Source organism: Carassius carassius, chromosome 21, assembly GCF_963082965.1.
Source record: "Carassius carassius chromosome 21, fCarCar2.1, whole genome shotgun sequence".
In the NCBI taxonomy this organism is placed as follows: Eukaryota; Metazoa; Chordata; class Actinopteri; order Cypriniformes; family Cyprinidae; genus Carassius; species Carassius carassius.
The window spans coordinates 20,132,624-20,142,309 of NC_081775.1; the positions used below are offsets into that span (position 1 = coordinate 20,132,624).

At 36.9% G+C, this 9,686-nt stretch overlaps 2 protein-coding genes across 2 annotated transcripts in view; both read right to left on the reverse strand.

Moving 5' to 3' along the window:
• Positions 1-2,788, reverse strand: part of suv39h1a (SUV39H1 histone lysine methyltransferase a) — a 3,115-nt gene extending 327 nt beyond the window's left edge. The window contains exons 1-6 of the mRNA XM_059503710.1: positions 2,655-2,788; positions 2,282-2,427; positions 1,491-2,150; positions 1,017-1,163; positions 203-332; positions 1-55 (exon numbers count right to left, since the gene is read on the reverse strand). The exon at positions 1-55 is cut by the window's left edge and continues 327 nt beyond it. Of these exons, the coding sequence (XP_059359693.1) occupies positions 1-55; positions 203-332; positions 1,017-1,163; positions 1,491-2,150; positions 2,282-2,427; positions 2,655-2,673 (1,157 nt within the window). The 5' untranslated portion in view covers positions 2,674-2,788. The remainder of the gene's footprint in view (positions 56-202; positions 333-1,016; positions 1,164-1,490; positions 2,151-2,281; positions 2,428-2,654) is intronic.
• A 371-nt stretch (positions 2,789-3,159) lies between these two features.
• On the reverse strand, positions 3,160-6,962 carry si:dkey-16n15.6 (organic solute transporter subunit alpha). Its single transcript, XM_059502812.1, has 7 exons — positions 6,630-6,962; positions 5,823-5,974; positions 5,670-5,743; positions 5,429-5,584; positions 5,216-5,327; positions 3,968-4,220; positions 3,160-3,854 (listed from the first exon to the last, which is right to left on the reverse strand). The coding sequence occupies exons 1-7, from the start codon at positions 6,694-6,696 to the stop codon at positions 3,424-3,426; spliced, it is 1,245 nt and encodes a 414-aa protein (XP_059358795.1). The 5' UTR covers positions 6,697-6,962; the 3' UTR covers positions 3,160-3,423.
• Positions 6,963-9,686: the final 2,724 nt, after the last annotated feature.

The following is a 9,686-nucleotide window of genomic DNA, read 5'->3' on the forward strand; positions in this document are numbered from 1 at the left end:
CCTGCCCAACTGAATTCTGAGTCCATTTTGGAACTCTCTGCATTTATTGGATCAACTGCAGCAAAAATGAGGAGTACTCATTAGGCATTTACTCTAAATGTACTATAAATATAATATAAAATATATTTTTTCTTTTTATTATAAATAGTCCCACACCAAAAAATGTAAGAAAAACAAACAAACAAATAAAAACATGTCCTACCAGTCATCTTGTAGTCAAAGGTGAGCTCTTCTCCTGCTTTGATCCCTCGTTTGGCAAAAAATGCAATTCTGGGAAGGCGCTCATCCAAATTGTCAATAAAAACATTATACACCTGCAGGTTTGGATCGCACTGGAAAAACAATGGAAAGACTAATTAATTTCATGCTTTGTGAAGTTTTAAGTTATAATGTTATTATTAAATTTAATTATTTAAAAAATATACAAGATAAGCAATTCTTTTCTATTTAATAGATTTTAATTTATTCTTGCCACGGCAAAAATAAATTTTCAGCAGACATTGCTCCAGTCTTCAGTGTCACATGAGCCTGCAGAAATCATGATTTGGTGCTTAAGAAACATTTCTTATTATTATCAATGTAAATGTTTAATATCTGGTGTATGCGAAATTCCAATGTGGTTATGTTTCTTTTATATTCCTTATGAGTAGTATCCTTATGAGTTATCCTTTATGATTCTTTTATTGTTATGCTATACTCATATGAAATATTCATATTTATATTACTGTTATATATATACTTATATATAATATATATATATACTTATTTATATACTGTTTCATGTTACTCATATACTCAAATGTTAAATTTTTTCTTCTTTATTACTGTTATTTTTTAAATGCTCCTAAACATTGCAAGTACAGATTACTATAATGCCAGAATGCGTTAACAATTAACTTCAAGAAAGCACATACCCATGCAACATACCTTCTATAAATAAAAATTCCTTTACAAGAATCTGTTCCAAATTACTTGACAGAGAGCTCAGATGATGTGTACAGCTAGTTAGTGCTCACGCTGTGGTTGACGAAGTGAGAAATGTTTCCATAATGAGCCGCATCGATGGTGTAGATGTCATCCACATAGTCCAGATCAAACAGGTAGGTGACGCCCTGCTTATCGTACACCACTCCTCTCCTCTCTGCTTCCTCTGTCGAGATGATCTGATGCAACACACAGCTGACAGCAGGTCAGGAAACAACATTCACAGAACAGGTTTCATCGAAATTAAACATTTTATAGGGATAAAATAAATACAAATTCTAAATCTGCAATGATTTACTCACCCTCATGTCATTCCCAACCTGTAGGACTTACTTTCTTCTGAGTAACACAAAAGAGGGTATTCTGTGTAAAAATATCTGTACCATTTTTTGTCTGTTTTGGACCCCATTGAACCCATGGACCCCATATTAAATATAATATTTTTTGGTGTTTACACAGGTTTGGAATGGCGTTTATTTGGTGAACAATCCCTTTAACTTGCTTACCTCTCCAAGATACTCCATAACAAAGGTGTTTTTGTAAATCCTCTGCAGCGTCCGCACTCCCCAACCTCTGCCATTGGCCGTTTTGAAGATGCATAGATCATACTGAATACCTTTTTGCACAACCCTGTTCACACAGTCTGGCCCACATCTGCACTTGGAGTTACACTCGTAGATCGGCACACCGGGCATCACTTTCACCTGTCTGCTGCCATTATATGCCCTCCGATGCTTCAGCAGCCCTGGACAGCAGCCATCAACCGGTTGAGAGAAGCAATCATCACACTCACAGCCCACTATCACTGGATTCACATTCACTCCTTTCCCTAACTTATTTTCATTAATGTAGGTGAAGTTCTTAGGAGGCCCGTCCAGGTCGACCTCATTGCAGACGAATATGTGGCCTTTCTGCTTGCAGGTCTGCTTCATGAGGTCTTCCCATTTCTGAAGCTTCTTACGTTGCTTGGCCCTTTGGAGAAGGAAGGAGACAATAGGGGCACTTAAAGACTCTGAATCAAGCGGTTTGTTGGCCTGAAGCAGAGCCGTCTTCATGTCTTGTCGGAATTGGTGTAAGAGTTTGGAGCATTTAAGATTTTTGAGAGGCTCCCATGTGTTTTCTGACTCCGTGTAGCCTTTCCACTTGACCAGGAAGAACTCTCGACCCTGAACAGGCATATTTTAAAGGTTACGGTGATATGAATCATGCAAATTCTGAAAATTACATAAGGAGAAACAGCGGGAGCCACAAATAAATAGATCACAGTTTTACATAGAATGCATAATTAATATCTTACCTTGTGTTTTTTGTAGTTACACAGATACTCCACATCATAGTCATGAAAGTTGTTCTTTGTCACACTCAGCTGTTTGCAAACAAGTCTTTCTCTGCGGCACAAAGCCTGGAGGTCCTCCCATGAAAGTTTGCAAGACACCCTGCAATCTTAAACCATACGTATGTGGCTCCATAATGTTTATTCCTTAAGAAACTACTGTAACCTTAAACACGTTAGTGTCACTTGCTGTATATACACGAGTAATGTTATTAACTATTTAAAAGCTCCCTAGTATAACAGTATTTAAAACCGCACGTTTGTTCGTTGCAGTGTATTTGGGGAGTGCATCTTAATAGCACTGTTCGCTATTTGAAGAAAACAAAATAAAGCCTACCTTTCAAATCTTGCGCCATTGTCGCCTCGAGCAGGCTGGGTGGATTCCCAATGCCGGAAAAACGCGTTACGGCACTCGCGTTGATGATTGGTCGAGCTGTAGCTAGGAGAAGAATACCTAACGCTATTGGTCAATCCGATTGACCGCAGCACTGTGCGTAATATGAGGTGGTCGAGTGTTATTAGGAATCACTAAAAATCACTATTTGTTTTTGTATTATTTAGTATTTATTTAATTTTTATTGTATCATGGATGAACAAAAACATTACAATTTTAATCAACAAATCGTGAAGTGTCTGCAAAAAATTTAATCGGCCAAGAAATAGCCAAGATTGTGTCATATTAAATTTTTGACCGGAATAAATTCAGTATCGAGTCTACTCTGGTTCTCCTTTAGGTTTTATAGTTTCAAATGTTAACTCGACAGCATCCACAATTTAACCACTGATAAATATGTACCTTTTTTTGTTTTTTTTTTTTTTTTTTTTTTTTTTTTTTTACATAGCCTATATATATTAATTAACTGTATACTTTTTATAAAAATGTACTAAACAGTACATTTAAATAGTGAATTTAACAGTAAACTTAAGGTACTTAATTAGAGATTACAAAGAAAAAAAAATGTTATGCTTGTTATGCTGGTGAAATTTACATTTCATTACAATTCACTTTTAAATACCTTAATTTAGTTTCCTGGCCCCAATGGAGTCACAGACATATAAAATCGAATAATGTCACATCTATACAAATATACATCTATCTTTTTCTTCTATACAACAGTAACATCACCATTGTTAACATGGTTAATTTCAGCACTGACAGTAATTGTCGGCTGGTCCACACTCATGGAGTCTTCAGGTGGTGTAGTACACACTTTCTCAGTGTTCGCCACAGTTTGCAGTTTGTGCTGTAAGGGGAAAGGGAAGCGGTCCAGTGGTGCGTGTTCAATTTTACAGAGGCTGTCTTCACTGTCACTATTGTACCCGAGGTTAGAATGGCATGGATCGTCTTCTTGAGAGGAGAGCTGCACAGCGATTGGCAGCTCATCTTCTGTCTGTATTGCCTTTTCATTGAGAACTCTTAGGACATCAACTTCTATTTCTTCAGCCTCGTCATGACAGGGTTCAACTTTTCGGAATGTGTGATGTGCAAAGAGGCTGATGCAGAACATCTCCACAATTACACAATAGTGGTAAATTACTTAAAGAGATCACAGGAAAGAGAGACCAAATCAAAGAATTAAATTGGATGTTTACCAGATTCCAGATCCCAAAACTTTTGGGAAATCAATAGTAATGTTTTATGAATCTTACATTGAGACCGAAACAGGTCAGAGAAGGGAGGAGTGCAGGGGATGACATTCAGCGCACCCATGGTCTCCAAAATTCCACTCTGTAGTCCACAAAGGACCAGGATGACAATGATGCAAATAAACTTGGCTCGAAGACCATATCCAGGCAATGCTTTTTTTGTGGCTTTATAAAACAGCAAGTAACCATAGAAAGACAGAAACGTGGATATGGCAATGATGGCATTGACATACATGTTGAGATTACCTGAATTCACCTAAGAGAAACAGATTATTAAGAGTCACATAATGTAGTTCAGAAAATAAGACACATCTACTTTGCAAAGTGCGTGATTTTTTTTTCTCCCCTAAACCGGTGAAAACCCTGCCACACGGCCATTTCTTAAAATATCACTGGTCATGTCAGTCACTAATTTTTTATGTAATATAATAGAGTTTAAAATGTAATTTATTTAAAAATTTTCCTGCAGCTTTTCAGTCTTCAGTGTCACGTGATCTTTCAGAAATCATTTAATACACTTAGTTGGCACACAAGAAATATTTCTTATTATTATCAATGTAATTTTCAATGTAAAAAAAACATTTTTGTTTAATTATTTTGTACATCGTAAATAAAATATATCACAGTTTCCACAAAATGTTGAACAAAAAAAACAGATGTTTTACTGTATTTAAAAAACTTTAAAAGAAAACTTAATTCCAAACTTTTGACCTGTAGTATGCTCCAAATAAAAGATAATGCTTAAGCACCTTATGAATAGAACTATTCAAGAAACATTTTGTGAATTTGAAGAAGAGATTTATAATTTTTTGATTGAATCAAATCTTCTAACTTTATAGGCCTATCATAAAAAATAAGTGAGTGAGTGAGTGAAGTGACATTCAGCCAAGTATGGTGTCCCATACTCAGAATTTGTGCTCTCCATTTAACCCATCCGAAATGCACACACACAGAGCAGTGAACACACACACACACACACTGTGAGCACACACCCGGAGCAGTGGGCAGCCATTTATGCTGCGGCACCCGGGGAGCAGTTGGGGGTTCGATGCCTTGCTCAAGGGCACCTAAGTCGTGGTATTGAAGGTGGAGAGAGAACTGTACATGCACTCCCCCCACCCACAATTCCTGCCGGCCCGGGACTCGAACTCACAACCTTTCGATTGGGAGTCCAACTCTCTAACCATTAGGCCACGACTTCCCCCTAAAAATTGCACTATAGTAAGCATAGAACAATAGTATTGTACTCACATCCCCATAATCATATTGCTCATCAGTCCAGAGGACAAGAGTAAGGAAGAACAGGACTGTTCTGACCACAGAGAGCTGAAGAACAGCAGCCATCATCCAGCCCACGCTGGTCCTAATGGAATACAAAAATATAAATTTCACTGTTATAATGAAACACACCAATTATTATAAAATTACTTCAAGTTAAAATGTATGCAGGTGTATGTGAAGTACTCGTTGATGTTGAAGAGAGGAAGACAGCAGCAGCAACAGCAAGGGAAGGGGTTTGGAGACACCTGCTCCCCTGCTAACATTTCCAGCATCCGAGTCTTTCCACCGAAGAAGTCTTTGATAAGACCCATGAACTTCAAGAGTGTAATGGAGTGATAACTGCCAAGAAATACAAAACAATCCATAAAGACAGGACCGGCCATGTACAATGTGATTACAACAGTGGAAGTCAAAAGTCACTCACAGAGATGCAATGAAATTGCACAGAAATGAGGAGCGTGGAACATAAAGTGCAATGATAGACGTCATCCCGAAGACCTGTCAAAGATAGAAAATGTCACCAAAGGACAACTAAAGGAATGAAATGAATGAATTGAATGAGAAGGTAATGCTTTACTGGATATATTCCCAGGATCCACAGGCTGAGACATCTACGCCACTGAGAGGGGACATGACGCAGAAAAAAGCCAATCTCCTCCATGAAGAGAGCAAGAATAAGCACAGCAAACACAGCAGGAAGGAGGAACAGCCAGAGATCATTCTTGATCACTATAAGCAGAACAAACGAAACCGAACTCTTTAAAATAAAGCTTTGGGGCATTTTAACAGCAATGCAATAGAAGAACCATTTTGGTTCCCAGAATACCAGTTCTGACAAGAATCATTTTTAGAAGAATACTTCAATAATCTAAAGAACTTATTTCCACCACAATAAAACCTTTAGCACAATGGAAAGGTTCCATGGATGTTAAAAGTTCTTCATGGAGCCATCAATGCCAATATAGAACCTTTGTTGATGTACCAAAAAGGGCTCAAACAGACACCATTTCCAAAACTTGGTTCCAAATTCATATATCTAAAATGAGACACCTGGTCAATCTAGCCACATTTTAAACCACTTTTGGGGTAATTATCCTGAAAACAAGTGAAAATTAAGGTATAATTTTGGAAATAATGCTAGCTGACTCACGTAGCTTGTGGATGTTGTTGACTGATAAGCAGTTTAATCTGTGTTGTCTATTTCACTGCATATACAAATTGTACAACATGTAGTTTTCCATGTCTTACATTACAACATACTGTCATTATCCAGGGAAAATTACTTGACCATTGTAATTGTAACCGGTTCCATAAGCAGCAGACAGCGGACATCATTCAGCTCGATACATCTGCACCTTTCATCATGGTGTGTTAAATCTCTTACCTTTAAAGAACTCAGATGACAGAGGAATCCCACCTCCCATGAATGTGCAGTTGTTTGCTTTCCCCATTGTTCAGTGAAATCACACAAAACACAAGAATTTCAATTAGGAGCCCTTAGATGTAAGGATCAAAATAAGTGAATACCCACTTATCTGTTCTCAGTTTAGACACAAACCCCAGTTGCATAGATAAATAGGCAATTGTGTACAACGAGTTATGACAAATCTATACCAAGGTGGTTTCCTATTGCCTAAGGACTGTCTTTCTGAGCTCACTTATTAATGATTGACTTAAACACAGGTAGGGTGACAGGTAGAGGGCCAAGTCCATCCTCCCACAGTCTGTACTATCTCAGACAACCTCTTCTTTTATGCTTGGAAAACAATACATGGGAAATGTGTAAACATTTCTAATACTTAAAAAAAACTATTTGAAGGAATGATAAAATATGTTGGAAACCATAATCTGCCTATAAAAAATGATTTTGCAATTTTAAAATTTCCCTGTTATTGTTAGATGTTACTTGGCAGGGCAGTTCTACGGTGAGTGGATATCTGAGGCTTAGTCCAGAGACATTTATGTATGTGTCAGATTACAGGGATACACTTAACTAAATAAACATTACATTGGCTACGTGGCATAAGGTTTTTAAAGAGACATGTATAGTATAGTATAATTAATCATAATTTGTAGGCCTACTTACAAACTCCATAAATAATATTATGAGATGAATGTTCTAGATAGAAAACTTAAAACGCAGAAAAAAAATTATAAAGAAATATCAGAAAACATAAAATGCCTTTAAAATTAGACTAAAATTGCCAGCAGGTGGCAGCAAGCTCCTGTTTTAATGACTGATTCGTTGAGTCATTTATTCAATCGATTCATTGTCTAATTTGGTGAGCCAGGTCTCATGAAAATGTGTATTTGGCATACTATTTATACGAACGTTCATGAGATCTGGTTAAATTTGGCATGGTCTCCCTGCTGCACTAATAGCAGTAAGGCTTTCCTCTGTGTATACATATAAGTACAATTTTATTTGTCCCCTTCAAAAATCACTCTTTAGAAATATTATGTTTATTGTCCCCACCAATTGTTAGACAAAATGTATGTCCCTGCTACTAAAAAGTCCTGTGGATAGATTTTGTTTGAACAGGAAATAAACACCTGGAGCTTTGGTGTCCCAGATTTCCAGAGAATCACCCTACAGGGAGAGGGTATGGTTGTAACACTTTTTGTCTGTAACACGCTGAATTTTTGAGCTAGAGTTCTCAAACGTTAACACAAAACACCCACGTTTGTTCACTTCAAAAGGCACCAACTCATACCTCAAGAATGTAAGATTATCACAACCCTTATTAATTGATTTATGCTTACTAAACACTCAACTCCAGTGTAACGAGGTAAAGAATATGCAGATATAATAAAAATAAATAAATAAATAATAATAAAATAAAATTGTGTGTGAGATTTGTGTTAATGTATGATTTTTCTCAGTCAGATTCACAATGGTGCCAACCTAATGTTTTTAACCTAGAGTGCAGGCTTGGTGGATAAAGAAACCGGATAGGGCACATTTTACCCACATTTCCTTTGGCTTTGAGCTGCCAAAAAAGCTCCATATAGTCAGACAACATGAAAGTTCTCAGTTCTATGCAAGGAATGCTAAAATGTGTTACAACTTACCCCACCCCTGCCATCTAATGTTCTGTTAGCTGTAGGCTATTAGCATAACCATTTGAAATTAGCAGTTTAAAAATGCATCACAATTTGCCTGAGAATCTACAATGTATTTTAAAGGAAGTTACATGATTTAATCTGCAACAGTTTATTAGTTCATATATCTATTTACAGTTTTGACAACCATTTATATAAGACTGGGGAGGAAGTGGGTTAATAATTAAATTATCCCTGATAGGTGGAAAATGTGCTCCCCACGTTGCAACCATACCCGGTCTCCCCCTAATAACATGATTAAAAATCTATATCAGTATTTTTGTCTATATCTGTATAAAAATCTATATTTCTTGCTATACAGAAACACTAATTAAATTTTGAGAGAGGGTGCGATCGGTATTATTATATATTTACATAGTGATACTCGAAGCAGCGGCATTTTGCTGTTTAAGTTCTGGTTTAATATAAACTATTTTAAAGCGCACGAAAACTCCATCTTGATGTGCACAAAACATATGGTAATAAAAACATTTGGGGCAGCTCTTTGGCTTTACTGAAAACTCTCGGAATCTTCTGCCCCCTTTTAGCCCACCCCTACCGTCGCCTCTTGCAATATATTTTAGGAATTATACTGGATAATAACTACTAATTTAACATGACATATACTTAAAGGCTGATATAGTTTGAGTCATTCTTTGAAATTAAAGTCAGAAAAGCAATCTGACACACAGACACACACACACACACACACACACACACACACACACACGAAACAATAAAAGTAAACAAAATAGCGCATTTAACTTTAAGTGCACTGAACTTTTAGTAGTAATATTTAGAATAATATGTAAAAAAAATATGTGTGTGGAGTAGGCTACAAAAGGTAAAAAATAAAAAAAAAGGTTTTATCGAGATGCGACCGGTAGTGCGTTTGACTAAGGGACTTTTGTATTAAAATCAGTGATTGGAGGACGGGTTGGAGACGTATCCGGAAGTCGAGCGACAGAAGGCAGGATGCTTTATAACTGAGCAATTCCTAATAATATTAACTTATTTAGATCTAATAAATAAGCACGTGCTAGTATTTAAATAGAATATGACGCTGCGTCAAAGACCTTAAATCTTGCAATTTTGGAAGTTAAACTCTTTATGCACAATACCCTGAACACAATTTAGGCTATTGAAAAGTTTCTTCAGTAACAGGTACATCACATTTGATCACTAAATCGCGACGTGAATTCATTGCTTTAACTTTTTATGAATGGCTTTGAATTGTCTTCCACAGAGCTGTGGCGATGGAGCAGCAGAATGTTGTGGAGGCGGCTGGAGAGAGGGAGTCAGATGCAGCAGATGTGATCGCGGAGCAGTCGTCCCTCTC